Source organism: Solea senegalensis, linkage group LG12 (genome assembly GCF_019176455.1).
Source record: "Solea senegalensis isolate Sse05_10M linkage group LG12, IFAPA_SoseM_1, whole genome shotgun sequence".
In the NCBI taxonomy this organism is placed as follows: Eukaryota; Metazoa; Chordata; class Actinopteri; order Pleuronectiformes; family Soleidae; genus Solea; species Solea senegalensis.
The window spans coordinates 11,916,346-11,938,027 of NC_058032.1; the positions used below are offsets into that span (position 1 = coordinate 11,916,346).

General features: G+C 39.5%; 4 protein-coding genes across 4 annotated transcripts; 1 reads left to right on the forward strand and 3 right to left on the reverse strand.

Annotated features, from left to right (window-relative positions):
• Positions 1–3,569: 3,569 nt before the first annotated feature.
• Positions 3,570–7,925, reverse strand: si:ch211-153b23.4 (uncharacterized protein LOC335392 homolog). Its single transcript, XM_044039681.1, has 9 exons — positions 7,785–7,925; positions 7,253–7,366; positions 5,420–7,096; positions 5,224–5,323; positions 4,989–5,137; positions 4,775–4,887; positions 4,605–4,694; positions 4,390–4,512; positions 3,570–4,287 (listed from the first exon to the last, which is right to left on the reverse strand). The coding sequence occupies exons 1-9, from the start codon at positions 7,891–7,893 to the stop codon at positions 4,084–4,086; spliced, it is 2,679 nt and encodes an 892-aa protein (XP_043895616.1). The 5' UTR covers positions 7,894–7,925; the 3' UTR covers positions 3,570–4,083.
• Positions 7,926–8,526: 601 nt separating this feature from the next.
• Positions 8,527–10,062, forward strand: si:ch211-153b23.5 (uncharacterized protein LOC321177 homolog). The gene is made up of 5 exons (XM_044039682.1): positions 8,527–8,606; positions 9,059–9,171; positions 9,247–9,418; positions 9,493–9,694; positions 9,769–10,062. The coding sequence occupies exons 2-5, from the start codon at positions 9,064–9,066 to the stop codon at positions 9,959–9,961; spliced, it is 675 nt and encodes a 224-aa protein (XP_043895617.1). The 5' UTR covers positions 8,527–8,606; positions 9,059–9,063; the 3' UTR covers positions 9,962–10,062.
• Positions 10,063–11,062: 1,000 nt separating this feature from the next.
• On the reverse strand, positions 11,063–14,178 carry zgc:174917 (uncharacterized protein LOC565650 homolog). Its single transcript, XM_044040607.1, has 7 exons — positions 13,587–14,178; positions 12,800–13,002; positions 12,392–12,653; positions 12,211–12,302; positions 11,732–11,871; positions 11,543–11,647; positions 11,063–11,447 (listed from the first exon to the last, which is right to left on the reverse strand). The coding sequence occupies exons 2-7, from the start codon at positions 12,927–12,929 to the stop codon at positions 11,367–11,369; spliced, it is 810 nt and encodes a 269-aa protein (XP_043896542.1). The 5' UTR covers positions 12,930–13,002; positions 13,587–14,178; the 3' UTR covers positions 11,063–11,366.
• Positions 14,179–14,978: 800 nt separating this feature from the next.
• si:ch211-153b23.7 (centrosomal protein of 55 kDa) lies at positions 14,979–21,414 on the reverse strand. The gene is made up of 7 exons (XM_044039507.1): positions 21,067–21,414; positions 19,143–19,293; positions 18,741–18,884; positions 16,988–17,116; positions 16,659–16,871; positions 16,277–16,402; positions 14,979–15,801 (listed from the first exon to the last, which is right to left on the reverse strand). Exons 1-7 carry the CDS (start codon positions 21,222–21,224, stop codon positions 15,574–15,576), a joined length of 1,149 nt encoding a protein of 382 aa, XP_043895442.1. The 5' UTR covers positions 21,225–21,414; the 3' UTR covers positions 14,979–15,573.
• Between the last annotated feature and the right edge of the window lie 268 nt (positions 21,415–21,682).

The following is a 21,682-nucleotide window of genomic DNA, read 5'->3' on the forward strand; positions in this document are numbered from 1 at the left end:
TTTTTGACCCATTTTGGACGAAATACTATACTATGACTTTTTTGACCGATTTCGGACGACATACTATACCAGGGGTAGGGAACCTATGGCTCGGGAGCCAGGTGTGGCTCTTTTGATGATTGCATCTGGCTCGCAGATTTCGGCTTTTCAGATAAAACATAAAATATTATCACTTGTTTTAATCCATCCATCGATTTTGGAAGTGGAGGAAACGCAAGTGAATGACATAAATGCAGCACCGTTCTATTCCCTGGCTTTGGATGAGTCAACAGACGTAAGTCATTTGTCGCAGTTCAGTGTGATTGCAAGATATGCTGCTGGTGACACACTGCGTGAAGAGTATTATAACAACATTATTTAAAAGAATAAATTCAGAGGCTTATTATACTCACATTTAGTTAAATTCAGTCTTAAAATATATTATATGGCTCTCACTGAAATAAATTTGCAAATATTTTGCTTTCATGGCTCTCTGAGTCAAAAAGGTTCCCGACCCCTGTACTATACTATGACTTTTTTGACCAATTTTGGACGACATACTATAGTATGAGATTTTTTACCGATTTTGGATGACATACTATACTATGACTTTTTTGATGAATTTTGGAAGACATAGTATACTATGACTTTTTTGACCAATTTTGGACGACATACTATAGTATGACTTTTTTGACCGATTTTGGACGACATGCTATAGTATGATGTTTTAGTGTCATATAAGACAACATACTATAGTATGATGTTTTAGTGTCATATAGGACAACATACAACAGAGCCAGTTAACAAGGTTGGTGTACTGGTAAAACTATTGCCTCTGACACAACAGACCAAGGTTCGAGCCCTGTTTGGAACAAGTATCCCCTGCAGCATTGGGTTGTATTGTTGTAATTTGATAATATACCATACTATTACTTTTTTGACAGATTTTGGACAACATACTATACTATGACTTTTTTGACCGAGTTTGGACGGCATACTTTAGTATGACTTTTGTGACCGATTTTGGACAACATACTATACTATGACTTTTTTTACCGATTTTGGACGACATACTATACTATGGTGTTTTTGACTGATTTTGGACGACATACTATACTATGATTTTTTTGAGGGATTATGGATGATATACTATAGTATGACTTTTTTGTCATATTTTGGAAGACTTACTATACTATGACTTTTTTGACCAATTTTGCACGACATACTATAGTATGACTTTTTTGACCAATTTAGGACGACATACTATACTATGACGTTTTTGACCAATTTTGGACGACATACTATACTATGACTTTTTTGACCAATTTTGGATGACATACTATACTATGACATTTTTGACCGATTTTGGACGACATACTATACTATGACTTTTTTGACCGAGTTTGGACGACATACTATACTATGACATTTTTGACAGATTTTGCACGACATACTATAGTATGACTTTTTTGTCATATTTTGGACAACATACTATACTATGGCGTTTTTGACAGATTTTGCATGACATACTATAGTATGACTTTTTTGTCATATTTTGGACGACATACTATACTATGACTTTTTTGACAGATTTTGCACAACATACTATAGTATGACTTTTTGTCATATTTTGGACGACATACTATACTATGACTTTTTGACTGATTTTACGACATACTATAGTATGACTTTTTTGTCATATTTTGGACGACATACTATGCAATGACTCTTTTGTCATATTTTGGACGACATACTATGCTATGACTCTTTGTCATATTTTGGACGACAAACTATACTATGACGTTTCTGACTGATTTTGGATGACATACTATATACTATGACTTTTTTGACGAATTTTGGAAGACATACTATACTATGGTGTTTTTGACTGATTTTGGACGACATACTATACTATGACTTTTTTGACCGATTTTGGACGACATACTATATTATGGTGTTTTTGACATAATTCGGGGGACATACTATAGTATAACTTTTCTGACCGATTTTGGACGATATAGTATAGTATGACTTTTTTGAATCACTTTGGACAACGTAATATAACTATGTCTTTTTTGTCACGTTTTAGACGACATACTAAACTTGACTTGAAAATGACTTTTTTGTGATTTTTATAAAAACTGGCATTACAGATTGTTGTCTTTATCACTCAATAAATCTAAATCAAATTGCATGTGATAACTACAAATGTACAGTTTTTATAACAAATATATACAGAGTATATGACAATCTGGGCAAAATTTGGCATACTGTAGTCATTATTAAGCTATTCCTCAATGTCCTGTTAACTATTGTTTGTATAATTATTATTAGTTTCCAAACACTGTTTAATTTTCTATTTTTAAGGTGAGTGGTTGTCCACATACCAGACTTGCAACATTTCAAACTCACCTGTTCAAATCAGAATACTCTCTATAATTTCCTCTAAAACTTTGGCCTGCTGTTTTAAAGTTTTATATTATCTTTCTTATTTTCCTTAAAGGAAAGGTGCGTGTCAATAAAATGTAGCATTATTATCATTATTATTATTATTATTGTTCGTTAAAATTACAGAATGTGCATCATTTTGCACATTTTGTTAGAGATAAAAGATAAATGGGTTGAATTGACACCATACACTCTGGCATGTGTTACGGCTCCCTTGTTATTGTGAGTGAGAGAAACGTGATACTGATCCTCACACTTGATTTGGCAAAGGATTTCTGTCCTCCTTATGCAACTCTACCCCTTTATCTCGGCTTGGGATCGCGTTAAAAAGTGATACCGTTACTTGACCATATTCATGAATGATAAATAAACGCTGTGTCCACTGACAAGAGTAAAAAATAATCCACAGTATTTGATAGAAAACTGACTACAAGACGTTTTACATAATGCAGAATGGATTCATGGCTTGTCTGGTGGAATAATCGTGGACATGGATGAGTACTAAAATAATGTTTAAAACCATGTGGTTAATCTGACCGATCATATCTCACCTTTAAAAGATAAAGTGAATAACCTTCATTTGAAAAACAAAGGTGCCCTGCAGTTTTGCAAAAAGTTGCAAACCAACAAACTGTTACTGTTCAGTTTTTTAAGATAACTAAAAAAGTACTAATGATATAAGTATATAAATATGGATAGATTCAACTATAATATACCTGCAGGAGACATTGTTGTGTATGAGATGCTTTTTATCATTATTTAATGAAATGTATTATTAATAGCAACAGCACACAGATGTAACCAGCCGTAGCCTTGCAGTCGATGACTGCCAGCCATTTCCTCCTCCGCTAAAGAGATGATTTCATTCAAGTCTGTCATTCTTTCTTTAATACAGACTCAGTTTCTTGCATAATCTTTTCAACGTCCTGATGCTAATGATAATGTGGTGCTGCTGATAAGATGAAGTATTTCCTTGTCTGTGAAGATCAAACCAAAATATAACTTCACAAAACGCTCTGCGTTCCTCATCTTGGCGCAGGTTTGCAGCTGATCATCTGAGACTTTGCTTGAAAATAATTATGACTTTATGATTATAATATTACGACTTTATTCTCGAAAGATTAAAAACATTTTTTCTTCAGTTTGACTAATAATCGTAATTTCTTCATCATTAATGTGAATTTCATTTGTTCACTCTCATATTTCTTATTCAATGCCAATAAAAGGAGACTTTTTTGACATTTAATAATTAGTTTGTAATTTAGTTTCTTCACATAGTAACAAATGTAAAAAAAATATATATAATGTGCATCTCTTATGAAATGAAACATTGTCTAATTATGATAATTGACTCTCCATATATGCAATGCAATTTCTAGCTTTACTTTCACAGCAGGGTACTTTTCATATCAGACTGTGTACATGTTAGTATTTGCACGTTTTATTAAATAAATACATATTAAAATAGGATTGTGAACATCATCATAATAAATAGTTTAATGATTTAATTCAATTTTACCATTTAAGTGCACAGTGCATTCATATTATTTAAAATTGAAAAGTGCAGTAAATCATGTAAAATGTATAATTTATACATTTCACACAAATATAAAGATGGTCCTGTAAAAATATCCGTGCAACAGACTGTGTACATTTTCACAAAGAGTCATTTCTCAGATCTGGACTTTGTTCAGGTGATGCACTGGATGGTGTTGAGTTTTCGCTTCCCATCCCTGACTCTGATGTGTTGTCCGCTCCTGAACTTAGGTGTGTATCTGGCAGAGGTAGCTCGTCCTCAAATGCAGGATTGTTCAGCCCCTGCCTGTGTCTCCTCTGAACCTCCTCAAAGATCTGAAGGACCTTCATTCAGCAGTCAAATAAAGGCCAAACAGCTTTAGTGTGAGTGACAAATAAAAATGAATAAAAAGAATCTGTTTGCGCAGCACAATGCATTTATATTACCTTGGATTTCGGAATGAGGCCCACTCTGAAGAAACCAATATGTCCTGTTTCAATCTTAGTGCAGTCAACCACAGTAGATGCAATGTTCTCTGGGGAGGGGCCGTCACATAAAACACCATCCACCTGGCCAAGCAGAATGCACATGTAGTTTATTGGAGGAAAAATAAAAACACTAGTTTATTTTGTATTTAATAAAAGTCAATTACGATCGTAACCTTGTCTCCCAGTTTGGCGTAAACCTGGTTGTGGTGAGTTGTGTCTGCCTCGCCTGTGGGGTTGGCTGAGGTTACTGCAATGGGCCCCACCTGCAAAAAAAACAGTTGTATTCACAACTTTGCAAGTTGGACTCACACACAGGGAGGTGTTTCTCATACGCGGCTTATACCAGATGCATGAGGTGGGTGGCCACAGCACAGTCAGGGTTTCTGATAGCAATGCTTTGTGGAGTTCCTATGTGTTTGGCAGCATCTTCCAAACCGAGAATGTCCATCCATGGACCTGCAGAAGACAATGTATTAGTATAATGCTTTAAGTACGCATTATGAGATTTCATACACACTCACACACACATATTGAAACACTGCAAAATATACACTTACCTCTGGGTATAACCATGCTGATGGAGGAGGGCCACGCCGCCTCCATGAAGTCCAGCAGCAAAGGGCTGAGCAGGTGCCGCACTGGCTCCAGCTGCTTGATGGAGGAGATCCACATGGACATGGGTCGGTCCTGTGCCTGCTTCTTCACCCTGAAATCAAACACATCGAGATTTGATGAAACGGCTCCACAGTTGTACGCAGACAACACCACGCTCGTTAATATAAAAAAACTCACTTGAAAGCTTTGACAACGGCATCGGGCCTGTTGCAAGCTGCCACCAGCACATAGACGGTGTCAGTGGGCATTCCACATATGCCACCATTTTTCATGATTTCTACACACAGAATAAGAAGACAAAAGAAGTCTCACACCAAGTCCATACACAAACGTTTATTTTAGAAATGAAACATGACTGTTGGTTATAGCTCACCTGCAATCTGCTGGACGGATGAGACCTTGCGTGCCGGTACATGTGGACAAATATTGTTGCCTCCCCCAACACCACTCAGCTTGACTAAAGGTTTCCCTAAGGGGATCTGGGGGGACTGGAAGGTACCGTTGAAAATGTGTCCCAGGAAACAATAAAAACTGATGAGACCAAAGATGATGGTGACGCCTATGTCATAACCATAGGGCAGCGCACCCACTGCGTCCAGCAGGAAGCTAATGAGGATGAGCTGGAAGGTGAAGGCATAGGCAAACCAGGCGACATTGAGAAACAGTGCCGCAGCTGTCACTAAAAAGTTAAAGAGCATGAAGCTAATGACCCCGACAGCCACGCTAAAACCTCTGGTTTCGCCGTACAGGCCACCGTATCGAGTCAACCCCCACACTGTCCACATCACGCCGTAGAGAATAAAAACTGTGCTCTCAAAGGTTTTTCCCCGAGCAAAAGCTACTGAGCCACAGAGCAGCTGGAGTGCCCCGCCAGCCACCACCACCCAGGGCAGAACCAGCACAGACAGAGGATTTCTGTCCCCGACTGTGGCGGTGACAGCAAAAGCAGCCAACACATTGCACGCATGGCCTAACACCTCTGCATCTGCATATTTGGAGTAGCCCAGGTGGGGAGTGTGCAGCTCTTTATCATGCACTCTGAGCGTAAGACCCTGCATTCTGTTTACTAAAGCCTTGAAATAGCCTCGTCCTGTGGGAATCATGGTAGCGGAGAGCATGTTAAATGTGGTAATTAAAAGCATGATGGCAGAGGCTACAAATATAGCTGCTTGTACACCCTGAGTGCCTCCTTGGTGGAAACCTTGAGGCTGGACTGCAATGGCAATACAATATGCTGCAAAGAATAACTGGTACAGTCCCTCCAGCAAGCTCTTCTGACAGCTGAACAGAGCCAGAATGAAGAAAAGCACAGAGAAGACAACAGGGAATGGAACAGGGGACAAAGGCTGAATTGAGTAGAATGACAAGAGAGCGCAGTAACCCTCTGCAAATTTTAAAAGAGCTGTGAAGCCATAAAAAGTGGCAGCCAGTGTGTCCATGGCTCTGTAAAAGAGGACACACATGCCAATCTGGAAGACTCCAGCTGTCCACAGCCAGGGGACGTGTCCAGTGGAGAGCCGGGGGACCACACCTAACAGGGGACAGGCTAACACAGAGGCAGACAACAAGTTCATCACCACACCCACTGCCACTGCATCATTACACCCGTGGTTGTGCTCTGATTTCAGCTCAGCTTTTCCCTTCAGACCTGTTCCTGGAGGCTCCACTTTACCGTGAGTAATAGTGGAGAGCAGACGCCCAAAACCAAAGTAAACACCAACAACACACACCAGGAGGTAGTTGGCAGCAGTGGCAGACTGACCAAACCCTGCAGCAGACAGACCGGCAATTTGATGGGCACATGCTAAGCTAATACCAAGAGCTATAACAGACAGCACTGCTTTCTTTACTAAAAGTGCGACGCTGCCAATGATGAGCAGCGCGACAGTAAACGCTGCCAGACCGGGAACCAGAGACGATCTCAGCTCTGTGGCCGGCAGCACTTCCTGTCCCACCAGGACATACACCAGACCTGAACCACACCACAGGCCAGAGACGGTAAGACACAGAGACGAAAACAGCTGGACGTGGGACAGACTGCGACAGACACCTAGAGAAGACAGAGAGTACACGGAATTAGACGGACCAGGGAGAGGATTACGATCATTTACACACACAACAATAAATCAACCCATAGCATAGAAAAGAATTAATAGTATATATAATAGAATAAACTTGTTATACATACATAGTTATTTGAACCAACCTGCATAAGCTAAGAGGGCTGCGATGATGAGGAGCAGAATCCCAAGTGCAGTATGGGAGATGAAGTCTTTGTCAGGTGAGCTGGCATAGTTGTTCACCAACAGAAGGAGAGAACCTAGGTTTAAAAAAGTCCATAATTAAGAAAACAATAACTGCTGATAAGTTACCACTTGGATAGTTTATTTAATTGTTTTAATCCTTCCACATATTTTGGGGAGTGGTAAGTCTGAATTAATTCATAATTTATTCACATGTCCTTGTTTAATTATGTAGATAATTAGAAATATCTGAAGAAGAATTTGATTTTTTTTATATTTTAGCTTAAATGATTATTAATATTAGTAGTATCATGATCATTATTATTGTTATTATTATTTCATTACAAATAAAGTTGGATATTTAATCACATTTATATGATAGTATATATACGGTACATATATATGTATATATATAAGTTTTATAGGTTTTCTAAAAACAAAAACACTCATTAATTTATACACATCATAATCTAACAGTGAGAAATGTTATCATACCGCCAGAGATGCCGAGGATGCCCACGGACACGTGTAGTGAGTGGCATGCAGTCATAGTAGTGGAAGTGGATCCGTGGGAACGTGAGGCTGCGCTTTTATACAGCTGCATGTGACGTCAGCACGTCAGGGGAGAAACCTGAGAGTGAGTGAGGGAGTGAGTGGGTGAGTGCGTCTAACCGGGAAATAACCGCAGAGAAATGAAGTGGATATGCCGACGATATTTAGAGTCACAATGAATGGGACATTGTGTTATTCTGATTATTAACAAGAAGTTCTAAAATAAGTACATCTGCGTTTTATTTGAACATCGGCTGTTTTTGTTTTAAATGCGGTCGAATAAATAATGTTCTGAATTATTTAATAAATAAAGCTGCAAAGATCGCAGCATATATTGTTATAATATTAACAGAGGTATCAGAGAGAAAACATGAAATATGTATTGTAACACGCAAATTAACATGTGTTGTAGTAAAAAAAAAAAAAGACATGAACTTGGCATATTATTTACTGAAGCAAAGAATTACAAAAGAATTATAAAAAATTAACCCAGAAAAAAACACCTTATCCGGTAAAGATGTTGTCATCCTTTCTTCCGCTTTATTGTTTTATAAAGTGGAAACACTGACAGGAATGAGTCAGCATTTTATCCACAAGTTAAACCATTGTTCCTGGTGCATGACATCATTCTCTTTGGAGAGCAGGTTAATGTGGGAGGAGACAGGTGAAGCAGACAGGAATATAAAGAGTCGGCTTCAAAATTCAGCCAATACAACACGACTGAGCAGCTTCAGTACACACAGGCAGAACACCTGCATAAACAAGGTAAGACTGACCAGACTTATTTTTACTTCACTAATTTTATACAATGTGTCATTAAAAAAACTCTTTAATTTCAAACGGTGTAATTAAAGTAGCAGGATAATGGTGACACTCTGATTAACCTGATCTAAATTCATATTGAAATCCTGCATTTATTTATTCATTTATTCCAGTAGAATGTCAAACCTCTTCCTATGACTTCTCCTAATGGGTGTCAACAGTGTTACCTAGCAGCAGCAGCAGCAGCAGCAGCCTCCTGTGTCACCTGGCTCTGTAAATATATCATGTAAACAAGAGCCGCACTTGGCCCAGGAGCAGTGCTCAGTGAAATAGGATAGTGTAATCAAGAAAGTGAGACAAAAAGAGGACAAAGACAGATAACGGAGTAAGAAAGAGGAAGTCTGTGTCGTCACAGTCTACACATGCTGTATGTGCTTTTTGTGTGCGTTTGGCAGCAATCATGGCAAAGCGCGTCGCAGTAATTCTCTCCGGCTGTGGTGTCTACGACGGCACGGAAATCCACGAGGCCTCTGCTGTCCTCGTCCACCTGAGTCGTGCAGGAGCCAAAGTAAGAGCAGTTTTTCAGCACGTTAGATTGGACATGCAGTAGAATGTTTTCACATGTTTCCATGTTTGATTTCAGGTGCAGATGTTTGCTCCAAATGCAGATCAGATGCATGTTGTGAATCACTGTGACGGCAAACCGACAGAAGAGAAAAGAAACATCCTGCAGGAAAGTGCCCGCATTGCCAGGGGGGAAGTCACTGATCTGGCCAAGTTGGATGTGTCAGCATTTGACGCGGCCATCATCCCAGGTTAGACCTCCTCTGTTATGAAACCTGCATTATTGTGTGTTGAATGCCTCCTTATTTTGTATGCTTCTTCTCAGGGGGTTTTGGTGTGGCTAAGAACCTGAGTGACTTTGCAGTGAAGAATAAGGAGTGCACCATCCAACCACATCTGGAGAAGCTCATCAAGGCATTCCACAAAGCTGGTAAACCACTGGGCATGTGCTGCATCTCCCCCATCCTCGCCGCCAAACTCCTGCCAGGCTGCGAGCTCACTGTGGGACAGGACAAAGAGTGTGAAAAGTGAGTGAAATCATCAAATCATCAGAGCATAGTATCCTACAGTTCTGACCCTGTTCCTCCGCTGTCCTCTTCAGGTGGCCGTATGCTCAGACGGCAGGTGTCGTCAAGGAGATGGGCTGCAAGTATGTGAATAAGGACGTGGAAGAAGCTCATGTCGATGTCAAAAACAAGCTGGTCACCACCTGTGCCTTCATGTGCAATGCTCCCATTCACAACATCTTTGATGGAATAGGAATCCTCGTTAAAGAGACACTGAAACTGGCTTAAGAAATCTCTAATGAAGCACTCTTCAACTTATTTGTCTGACATTGTTTCTTCAATGTGTGGTTTTGAGACTGTCAATAAAAAACAAACCTAAATATTCAAAATGTGGATTTGTCGCTTTTCTTCACTGTGACGAGGTTACATACATTTTCTACAACATAACAGCCTTTAGTTACATGCATGGCACCTATTTTTTTTTAGCAGAAACTGTATGTAGATAAAGCAGTAAGAAACATTTACATCCAGCTCATCCTTTGTTTAACTTTGGGAAACCATACAGCACTGTGTTGCTTGCACTAACAATGAGGTTATAAAAAAATAGAAATACACTATGTACAATGGTACGTACTGTAGATTAAATAAAAGACACAGGATTGATATACAATCAAAAGCAATTTTAAAAACTAAACAGTTGGCCAAGGTGTAGTGCAGTGACATTCAATTCTATAAAAGATAATGAAACATATAAAGACACAAAATACATGAAAGTCAATAGAATAAGTAAAATGATAAAGACGTCATTAAGTCTGGCAAAGCATTAAACCCAAGGAAAAGATAGTTGAAGAGATTTGAGAACAGTGACAAAGCCTGTCTCCTGCTGCTGCCAAGGCCTGAGTCAGTCTGATCAGCAGATCTAAAAATGGAACACACAGTTGCATCAGGTCAGAGCGGTAGGGTGGAATGAGAATAATGAGGATTTAAAAGTGAATAAAAATGGCTTTTAAATTTAATTCTGCATTGCACATGCAGGGAGCCAACGGGAATGAGGGAAATGGGCTCATCATATAGAGAGCGTCACTGTCGTTGAAGCAAGCTGTGATGAAGACATGAATCACCTTTTTGAAACAGCCTTGTCTATCAAGTTCAAACCCAAGATTGTAACTGTAGGTTTTACATAAGCAGCTGGAATCAGGTCTCATAGTAACCATAATAAGAAATGTGTAGAGCATTTATTTAGACCTTGTCTCATTTTATGACATTGCTTGTTTTTATCAAAATGATTAAACTCAAAGTTGTTGGAAAACTGCATGTATATCATTATTTTAAATCATTTACCAAATCCTAACCACAAACAACAAACTCCCACAGTCCTCTGGGTTGTTTTTGAAAACTTTATTGAGCTTTATTTTGTGTTTTGCAAAGATATAAATACATTGAGAAAACAGTGCAACTGTATTATTTATGGTTGGTGCTTATGGTGTTTATTTTGGGATTCATTTGAAAGCTTTATAGTAACAGAAACAGTAAAGTCTGTTGTCTTGATGATTAAAAAAAACATTTTCCAATTCATAATCATGGAGAAATAAGTACTGTAGAATAATGGAACATGATACTCCTGTCATATATGAACAGAAATTTCAATTTGCCCATCACGTTTAAAAGTGACTGTTCCAGTGAATGTTCATGTTCATCTGTCGGAGAAATGATTGAAACGATCTTCTCCACAGGCCAACATTGTGGCATGAAATTTCCTGGGACGATCTGGATCCTAACAGGAACAGAGAGATGCAGTGTCAGAAAGCGTGGAATTATAAATTATAAATGAATACATTTTAGGACTAAATATATTCATGTTTGTCTCACCTGTACAGGGTAAGCACAGGTGGGAACATAACGAATCACAAACCCACAGCGCCTCCTTGGGGATATGTTGGGATCGCTGGCATGCACGAGAAACCCGTCATGGACCTTGTTAAAACAAAACCCAAATGCACTCAAATCCTTTTACAACCATGCCATATTTAGCAAGACAAATAAAACAGCTGAACTCACAGACATCTGTCCGGCTAAAAGAGGGCAGAACACAGCGTCATCAGCCTGCACCAGCTCCTCTGGGATCTCCTGGTTGACTGACAACAAGTTTCCAGGGCGGATGGCCTGGCGATGGGGCAACATGCCGGAGCAGTGGCTGCCTGCAGGGGCAGAAGAAACAAAAGCGTTGAACACATTTATTTATGTCTTATGAACAGACACTAAAGAGATTAACGTGCATGTATAGGCATGGGGTGATGTGAGAGTCCTACATCACGGTATCATGGTGTTGTGATTACAGCTCATTCAGCCATACCATCAAAAACACAGCTGACTGACTGCAGCTAACCAGGAGGGGGAGGAATGACAACCTGGGTGATCCCTGCACCGTTTTTATCAAGTCATTAAAAACAGCTCATACATTATATTATGTTTACTGGCTTCACAGTATACAGTGAAGCCAGTTGTTGGCCCATGTTACGCATGTAAAGCTGATTTACCTGGAATAACCTGAAGGGCACCGTTTTCCTTCTGTGAGTCATCTAAAGCGAGCCACACAGACAGAACAGGGCCACCGGCAACTCCCCAATACCTGTATTCACAACAGTTACACTTTCAACAAACAAAACACAGCAAAATGCAAGCTTTCATTTAAGAAGAAAAAGAATAAGGTAAATCAACCTCATATCCTGATGCCAGGCCACATATGGAAGCACATTTGCCTCGTTCTTCCCATCAGGTTTGGCTTCTCCTCTGTCATTCTCCTGCACGTCGGCTGCTTTGAGGACTGGATATTTGCAGATGAAGCGCGAGTCGAGCAGGATGACGTCCGGACCCAGGACGGCTTTGACCACCTCCAGGACATGAGGGTGTTTGGTCAGGCCCATCACCCATGGATACTGAAGGTGGACATTGTGGAGGCTGTACTGGGTGTAGTCCTCACCTGGGGACACGCACATATAATACACCTATTCACTGACAAATAGTCTCACACACTATATACAAATGGCAGTTCATACATGTTTAAGAGGCAAGTTAAACTTGTTTAGTTGTAATGTACACAACACCAAGCACTTATAGGTTTCTTACCTAATTCCTTCTCCAGCTCAGAAAAGGCATGTCTGGCCTCCCTCAGCTCTGTCTCATTCAACACAGGCAGTGGTGAGAGAAAGCCCTGCTGGTTGTAGATCTCCTGGTGCTTTGGGACGGATGTAGTCATCTTGTTTGGACTGCCTCGTGCTTCCTGCTCCCAAAATGTATAAGGTAGAGACTTTTTGTGCTGTAGCTGCAGGCTAAGGGGGAAAAAAGAGAGGGAAAGTGCAGTTTAAGTGTGGTACAATTCAGGTAAGAACATGATGTTTATCTTCTTCTCCATCTGGTTTGTTTTCAAGACAACCTAATTTGTTTGTTGGTGCTAAAATAAAAAGAGGGGACACCCCACCCACTGGACTTGATGGGAAAACAGCTAACCACATCCACACATAGGCGGGGTCACAGTGAATACCACCTTATTCCCCCTGTCCTCCAACCCCAGTAAAAATGCATAACTGTGTCAAGAGTCTCTTATAAATAGAGTTCAATTATAAATATCTTTAAGCCCGGAAAAGAATATTACGCTTGTTATAGGAGATAAGGTGAAGACCACTAAAAAAAATAATACAATTAGCCTTCATTATCTTATGAATATCACAGCAAAAACCCAGTTCATTCAAATTAGTAAACCCAAATCATATTTCAAGAGATTTAAAAACTATTATATATATAATATTACATCAACAAACAGCCGCATATTGCATACATATTATTTTTATATGTGCACACTGGAAGTAGTATATAATAAATACACATTTTAGTAATTGATTTATTCTCTCCATACCTCTCTGCTGTTACTCTTTCTCCGAGTCTGGACTTTGGATTCTGTCAGGCTCCTCCGCGACAGGGATTATATACAGTACTGAGCACCACTGGGGAAACTCCACTTCCTTTTAAAGTTCTTGAAAAATGTTTCATTCTTACATGAAACACACATGACAGCAGAATGACAGGGGAAACCCGATAATGACGTTTATTATCATTGTGTGATAGTGCTTTACAAGGCATTGATTTACTCAAGAAACCAACCCAGGAGCTATACTATGCATGCTGGGCTTTATCTCCACACACGCAAGACTGACGTCACACGTCACCTGAAATGTGACACAAACCCTACACACAGCACACAGAGGCCACTTCTGATGAATGCCTTTATTCTCAAATTGTTTCCAACTAATTTTGTGAGTCATTACTCAGAAGATTTTATTTGCTGATTATCAAGGCCTGATTATAAACTTCTCCGTTCCTTGTCAAGGATACTTAATATTTAATATAAGTGTAAGGGGAAAATTCTAATTGTCTCAATTTTACTTTTGTTGGATTATTCGATGAATCGATTATTAGTCGATTACTAAATGAATCGACAAATATGTTGATAATCGATTCATCTGTTTGAAGCTTTTTTCATGATTAAAACAAGATTTCTGATTGTTTAAGCTTCTTGTGAATATTTTCTTAATTTCTTTGCCCTGGAAAACAAAGAAATCATTAAAAGTGAATCATTTTGGTTTGTGGACAAAACAAGACATTTGAGAACGTCATCATGTCCAGGTCTGACGAACACCGATCAACATTTTTTAAGGTTTTCAGATATTTTATGGACCAAATGATTCATCGATTAATCAAGAAAATAATCAACATATTATGAAAATAATTGTTAGTTGCAGCTCCAAAATATTATCATTTCATTCATAATTTTTGTTTTATTTTACACTAAATATGTGTGTAAGTATATTACTGTAGTCATTTTGCATTAATGGTATTAAAATAGAAAATGTATGTGTTTATTATGGTTGACCACATTTTACACACTGTAAATTACTAGTTCAAGGAAAAAGGGGAAAAAAAAGAAACATTTGAGGATGTAAGTACTGTTGTGTGTGCAATCAAAAAACACAACGCCTGACTGATCGATTGTCATGTGCCCAATGTTTCTTTCTATTTGTATTGCCATTTCTGTAACACCACGTCATTATTTCTATTAAATGAACCAGATTTGCTGCACCTAAACAGCAGCTTCCCGCAACAGTCACCCAAATACTACTTCCCTGTTTGGGTGTCTGATGTCACACATTGCAACAATACCAGTAACCCAGTAAGGAAACTAATATAAGTTATATAGTGACTAATGTAGATAATCTCCTGTTTAAATAGTAACACACAGTACATTCACACATTCTATTATACGGTCACATTTATTGTCATAGAATGTTAACTTTATATATTTGATCAGTTGCTAATAATGTGGTTTTTTGACCTTATTTTCTATGATTGAGTGTGAATTCTGAAGGAGCAAATGTCACACACCCAATTTAATGAATTAAGTATTGTGAGTCTATTCTATTTCCTTCTTTTCTCTGACTACACACAAACACACATATATACTTTAGAGAAAATTATACGTTAGAAATATATACGGATAGGTAATAAAGTAAAAAAAAAAGAAATAACTGTGTTATATGATAAATTGCAAATGTTTGAAACTATATTAACTTTTTTTTTTATTTTGTACAATGCTCTCAGGATTAGAGCATTTTGTTAATATTAGTCAGAAAATACTGTTTAAAAGATGTATGAGGATGCAGTTCTATAATTGCAGAGTCCCATTTTACTTGTGGTGCAGATTTACTGCAACATTTCTCTGACATACGTGCACACATTTTCCATATGAATGTATTTAGGAAGCCTACACACTGATACTTCTTCCTGCATTGAAGCTCATACACCTCATACATGTGCTGTGAACACTGTAATGTTTTTTCCTCTCAGCCTCAGTCTGAGTTTGTGTCCCTATTCTGGTGTTTGGGGCAGGAGGGGTGGTGCTCTTTTCTTTTCCCTGCACTAGACGTCCTCTTGTCTCCTCCTAGTGGCTGCTGCTCATTATTGCAGCGGTGGATCAGCACAGGATCCTTGTTCGGAGGCGTTTTCTTCAACAACAGCCTCTGCAGCATCTGTTTGTCCATGCGCTCTCTTCGGAAGTCATCCTCGTAGACCTTGAGCTGTGGTAGTGTCAGCATAGCAGATCAGAATCAGAGCGGGAGACAGATGGGATTATTATGTCTAAAAATACAACACCTATCTAATATCTACTGTATATAATTAAAAGCATTTTCTGCAATACCATCATTATCATTTCCACCTGTAATTCAGAGCTGTAGAAGACATACTGTTGATTAACATAACTGTAATAAAATGCAAATCATAAAACATATGGAGGATTTGTGCAGTTTTAGACAAAATGATTACTGCATGCACACACTGCAACCGCACAACCCCCTACATCATACATCTGAGACAAAACTAATCAATTAGAATACTACATGGTCTTTTTTTGATTATATATTTAGATCAGACCACAGAAACATGTCAGTGATTTTCATGTTTGAATGTGCTTGTATTGTATTGTGTATTCCTGACACCCCAAAAGCAGTGTACATCGTATGAGTGTGTGTGTACTGACAATTAAGATACTACCTGCTCTTGCAGTAGTGCCACCTGCTGGCGCATCTCCTCCCTTTTCTTCCTCAGCCTGTGGTTCTCCTGCAGCGTGTGTTTGTGGTCGTTATGCTCGGTCTGAAATTCTGCTTCATAAATCTGGGTCTGCAGACACAGGACATTAATATGGCAGTGAATCAAAGTCACATGTGGTGATGTGTGGATGTCTCTTTCTTTTGTGAGCAAATTTCTGTACAGCATGTGCAGAGCTGCCACTTGGTGGTGCAATTCGCCATGTGATTTAAGTCTCTAAAGCATTTAGCAAATCTTCCCCTGGCAACAGGGAGTTGACATCAGATTTGAGTCCATCACATCACAAATAGGAATATTTTTTGATGGTGTGGATAAAAGAGCAGCCCACCTGACACTGCAGTGCCTCCAGCTGCTCCTTTAGATCCTGTACTTCTTGCTGGGAGTCTCCCAGTGGGGTACTCGCACACTGGCTTTTTCCCTGCCACCCGTCCTCTGCACTTGTAGAAGCAGGGGAAAATGAGGATGAAGGGCTGTGTCCAGAAAAGTGACTGGCTGTCAGGTTGGGACCTCTGGGTGAGTTACTGGTAGCTGTGAAGCTGTCCTTAGGGAGGAAAAACGTGATTTCAATGACAATGATGTCACAAAGACAAAAGAATATCAAATGAAACTGTAGACTCTAAGTGATCATGCGCACAGACCCACTAACAGGTCTAATACCTGTTTGGCAGATGTGCAGAATCTATCTGGGTGTTGCATTCTGCTCTCCAGCAGTCTGATGTACTCTTGCAGCTCCTGGTTCTTCTTCAGCTCCTGCATCAAAGCCTGCTCATAATACTCCTTGGCACTCTGCAACCCCAAGTGAAACAAAAACAACATTTCACATGAATTGTTATCCGCCACAAGTTAAATCCGAAGATCCTCCTTACACATTGGTACAAACAATCAGTTATAATTCACAATACCATATATGACAAAAGCACATATGTGCATTATGTAATGTTACGAAAGCAGGGGTCAGTTCACACGTGAATAGTGGGTTATTATGGTAGAAACTCGAAAACAAAGCAGCGCCCTCATGTGGCTCAGAGGTGTAGTGCAGATATACATTTTAAAAGGCTGGAAAAAAATCTGTTTTTATGCTTTCCCCCATGTGAATATAGGGTGTGTCTTCTACGGAGTCCCCCTAGGGTCAGGGTGGGAAATGTTTAGATGGAACTTTTGCATTCCCGAAATAACGTTTGTGTTTTCACCGTGAGACCCCTCTCCCAGGCCGGCACTCTACTCCAGCCGTGGCTCCACACTCAGACTATTGTGCAGGAACACAAAAGTATTCCGACCCTAGGCGAGCTCCATAGTCTTCCACATTATCGCTTCCCTTTCTGTGACATGCCAGAGACGAGGTAGGTGACTTTTCATCCCTTATGTTTTGTGCTGTACCTTCTTTATTTATATGAGCTCTGGTATAGCTGACGTTACGCAGCCCCATCATGCAACACTCAAAAGGTAAACAAATGCCATTTTGGCAGGAAGCGGCCCTGTTTACATCCAAAGAACCAGCAGCATATACTGTGTACACCTGGTAATATGTCTGGCAACTTGTCTCTTCACTGTCTGTTATAAAAAGTGATAAAAAGGTAAAGATAGTGGATAAAGGTGGTGCACCAAGACGAAGCTTTCAATTAACAAATGTTTCATTTCATCTTGGTTCTATGCCAATAACCATGTTGCATTAGCATTTACTGCTAGCAAAGAGCTACGGTCAAGCATTAGAAAATAGCATATGACCCTATACCTTTTATTTGAAAAAACAAATGACTTAAGTGCAAGTTCTGTCAAAGAATGGTGCCGATATGTGTCATAGCGTATTTTTAAATGCTTATATGGAAATCCTGGCCTTTTTGTCATGGGTATGCAGCGTATACCACCCAAACTGGGTGTAGAAGACGGAGTCTGGGAACCCACAGGTAACAGATTCCATCTGTTACACAATCCAATGCTAGCTAACTTAAGCACCTTGTTGATTTTACAGACTTTTATTGAGATGTGTCAGCGTTCTCTAGAGGAGATTGAGGGAAAGGTTTTTCAGAAAGTTGAAGATGTTGCCCTGCCTCTGGTTGTTTCCATACTCATGCAAAGCCCCCGGGGGCATTATATTGATCAAATATAATCAGCCCGTCAGGTTCTGTGATATATTGCTCAATCTCCATGGATTTAAAATGTTGTTGTTTTTTTTTTTTGTTATCTTTCTGCTGCGACATTCTTGGCCCCACATGTGACTGGAAGTTTTGTCAGAGAGTAAACTGAGGCTGCCTTCAAAGACAAAGATGTGTGACACCACCATTTCCAGTGGGAATGAGTGTGCTGGATGATAACATACAGTGTGATGTATCCATACCCACTTTTGAGGTTCTATCCCAGTGCAGTGATCTGGGGGTTTTGTAGCATGCTTGAAGTACTTCTGTGTGTTTACCTGTTGGTGCTCTACTCTGAGCAGCAGACCACTGTTGAGCTGTTTGATGGCAGTGTTCTCCCGTTCCAAAGCCTCCAACCTGTGCTGTAGTCCCAGAGTGGCATTGCGGTACACCTGGTCCCAGTCCTCATTCAGCTTCATCAGCTGTAAAACATCATAATCATCATCATTAACACTGTCATTGTGGGTGTGAGGAAATGAAATCAGGTCAGCTATGTAAAACACTCTGTACTCACAGCATGACAGTTTACGTCATTTTAAGATCATCACTTCCCTTTTCTATAAGGTGCATACGATGAGAAGCAGTAAGCACAGGTTGTGTAATTGTGAAAATGTTCAATTCATGATACGCTTAACAGCTTCGCAGCAGTTTTCACACGACGCCCACAGATGATGATGTACCTCTTTGTTGACTCTCCGCAGCTCGGTGTTCTTGTTGAGCAGCAGCAGCTTCTCCTGGTCAGTGGAGGAGACTGTCATACTCTCAGTGATCAGAGTGACTTGCTCTTCTGTGGACAGCAACACGTCTCCCACAGGACTGACCTCCTCTGTCCTGCTCACACACGCGGTTCACACACAGGGACACACACGCGCAGGGAGGATATTTGCCATAAATAACAGGCATCGTGACGAGCATTAGTAGAGGATTTCCAATTATAAGTGAACACATGTATGCACAAAACATCAAGGCACTTTATGCGAGTACACCCACTCACATAAAGTGCACTTAGAGAAAAGTGAGTTATTATGCACACCCACGCACACACACATGCATGCTCAGTCACATTATGCACTCAAGACACGCAGAAAGAGAGAGAGAGAGAGAAAGAGAGAGAGAGAGAGATGACTTTCTTCTAGACAATAAAAACCTTTATTATTTATGTTTATTATCAGATATATTCAATAACCAGGAAACACAATGTGGGTGGAAACTGTTTGTGTCTATTAAACCATTCGGGGAAAAAAATATTTGCACATTTTATATAATTATATTACTCCCTATTACAAAAGTATTACCATACAATTGCCATATTGTTACTGTAATGTAAAGTGTGACCCATATCTAAACATCTGTCAGTCCCTCGGCTTTAATGGAGGCTGATTGTGTCCACTAAGGAGACAATCATTCACAACGAACCAGGTCTGAATCTTTGGATGTAGAAAGAAATTAAGAAACATGAAATGGAACCTAATCATCATAGAATATTATTGATCATGAAATTAACCTTTGCGTTTATTGACCTATCCATTTTATACACCAGTAGTAAACAGCCTTTGACCTGTCCCAGAATTTAAACCAGTGACCCTTCACTTACAAGCCCAATTGCCTTCCACTTCTCCACGGGCACAAACTCTGACTCTGTAATTATTTTTATTTGACTCCTTTATCTATTAGTATTTCATGAGTTGACCCTTGAAAGGCACCAAATAAATACTACTACTACTAATAATAATAATAATGTTATTAATAATGATAATAATAATAATACTTATAATAGTACTACTACAACTAATAAAAATAAAAGTAATAATATCAATCTCTTAACACATTCATCTGCAGTACCCTATCTTGGCATGTCAACACTGTGTATTCAGTCATCCTATGGGACCAGAAGTGTGTCTCTGATCCAATGTCTTTACTCTCAGCTGCTTTGACAGCTGACGTACACCGTGTGACCTAATTTTACATAGTTGTCAATCATATGTCGTCTGGGAAGGACACCTTAATACCAGTACCTCCTGCATCCATATGCTAATTTACGGTTGGGGCATATGATAAAAAGAGAGATGATATCTCTCCTTCTTACCGATCGCAACGCTGACAAAATGTCATTTGTAGGAGGTTGATGACTGAAGTCGTATTCCAGTACAGAGAGAAGTGTGGAGTTTCACAATTCAGCAGGGTTATTTAAGGGCGGACTGTACGTGTGTGGGTAGAGTTGAATGTACTGAATGCTGAATGTACCAAAGCCCCCTCCACCACCACCACTATCATCACCAACAATGTGATCATTTGACTGTGGTGAACTTCTGTCTACATGTCCATGACCTCACTGGAAACTCCGCCACCAATCTTTATTCCTCCTCTCACTGAACTTCGTTGTGAGTCACAAACTCTGGAACTTCACAGATTCAAATAATCTGGCATTGATAATCTTATATTTATTTATAATCCTCCGTATTGTGTTATGTGATGTTTAACATTAAGATTAAAGTACTATTTGAGGCAGTAGTGAAGGTGGAGTTACATTACATTACATTATTTTTCGACATAGTTGCTAATCCAATTTTTGTATCCAGCCCGTAGTAATGTGAACATACATACCATAATGTTTCCGCAGATGTGTGCGTCTGTTGTCGCTCGGTGAGACTGCTCTCACTCTTTGTTGTTTGAGTGTTCACTCGTTCTGCTTCTGCTGCCACAACAGCAGCTGTTGAGGATGATAATGAAGAAGATGACAAAAACAGTACGTCTCCATCCATGACTGATCAAATCCTCATATCCTCTGAAAGTGTGAAAACAAAGTTAGAGAGCTGCTTTACAGTCCGAGAGAGTTTCTGCTGCTAATCATTCGGTGGAAAGTAAATAGTGTCATCAGAAGTGATACGTAACAAAAGAGGAAGAAGCCAAGACCAAGAGCCTCATGATAACAACTTTAGAGAAAGGGAAGTGACTCAGACAAACTGTTATTTTACATGGGGCTATCCCACTGTGGTTAATTATCTGAATGTAATGTGTCTCATTATGATCATATATTTACTGAGTTGACATGTTGGAAAACTCTGCTCAGGGGTATGAAAAGTGCCATGTGTGTGTATTTATATCTTTGTGAGGTCCAAATAATGTACAAACCTATCTTTGTGGGGACATTTTGTCTGGGCAACCCTTAACCCTTAGAGCTTTTTGGCTGCTTTTTTTTCAGCACAAATTAGGCAATCTG

Coding starts and splice junctions, on each gene's coding strand:
- si:ch211-153b23.4 (XM_044039681.1), bottom strand. CDS start 7,893: ATGCAGCTGTATAAAAGCGCAGCCTCACGTTCCCACGGATCCACTTCC. Junction 5,324..5,419: donor ATCCGTCCAGCAGATTGCAG/GTGAGCTATAAC, acceptor TTCTGTGTGTAG/AAATCATGAAAAATGGTGGC. Junction 4,695..4,774: donor CCACCCACCTCATGCATCTG/GTATAAGCCGCG, acceptor TTTTTTTTGCAG/GTGGGGCCCATTGCAGTAAC.
- si:ch211-153b23.5 (XM_044039682.1), top strand. CDS start 9,064: ATGGCAAAGCGCGTCGCAGTAATTCTCTCCGGCTGTGGTGTCTACGAC. Junction 9,172..9,246: donor TGAGTCGTGCAGGAGCCAAA/GTAAGAGCAGTT, acceptor GTTTGATTTCAG/GTGCAGATGTTTGCTCCAAA. Junction 9,419..9,492: donor TGACGCGGCCATCATCCCAG/GTTAGACCTCCT, acceptor GCTTCTTCTCAG/GGGGTTTTGGTGTGGCTAAG.
- zgc:174917 (XM_044040607.1), bottom strand. CDS start 12,929: ATGACTACATCCGTCCCAAAGCACCAGGAGATCTACAACCAGCAGGGC. Junction 12,654..12,799: donor TGAGCTGGAGAAGGAATTAG/GTAAGAAACCTA, acceptor GCGTGTCCCCAG/GTGAGGACTACACCCAGTAC. Junction 12,303..12,391: donor GCCTGGCATCAGGATATGAG/GTTGATTTACCT, acceptor TTGTGAATACAG/GTATTGGGGAGTTGCCGGTG.
- si:ch211-153b23.7 (XM_044039507.1), bottom strand. CDS start 21,224: ATGGATGGAGACGTACTGTTTTTGTCATCTTCTTCATTATCATCCTCA. Junction 16,872..16,987: donor TCTGCACATCTGCCAAACAG/GTATTAGACCTG, acceptor TTCCTCCCTAAG/GACAGCTTCACAGCTACCAG. Junction 16,403..16,658: donor TGGAGGCACTGCAGTGTCAG/GTGGGCTGCTCT, acceptor CTGTGTCTGCAG/ACCCAGATTTATGAAGCAGA.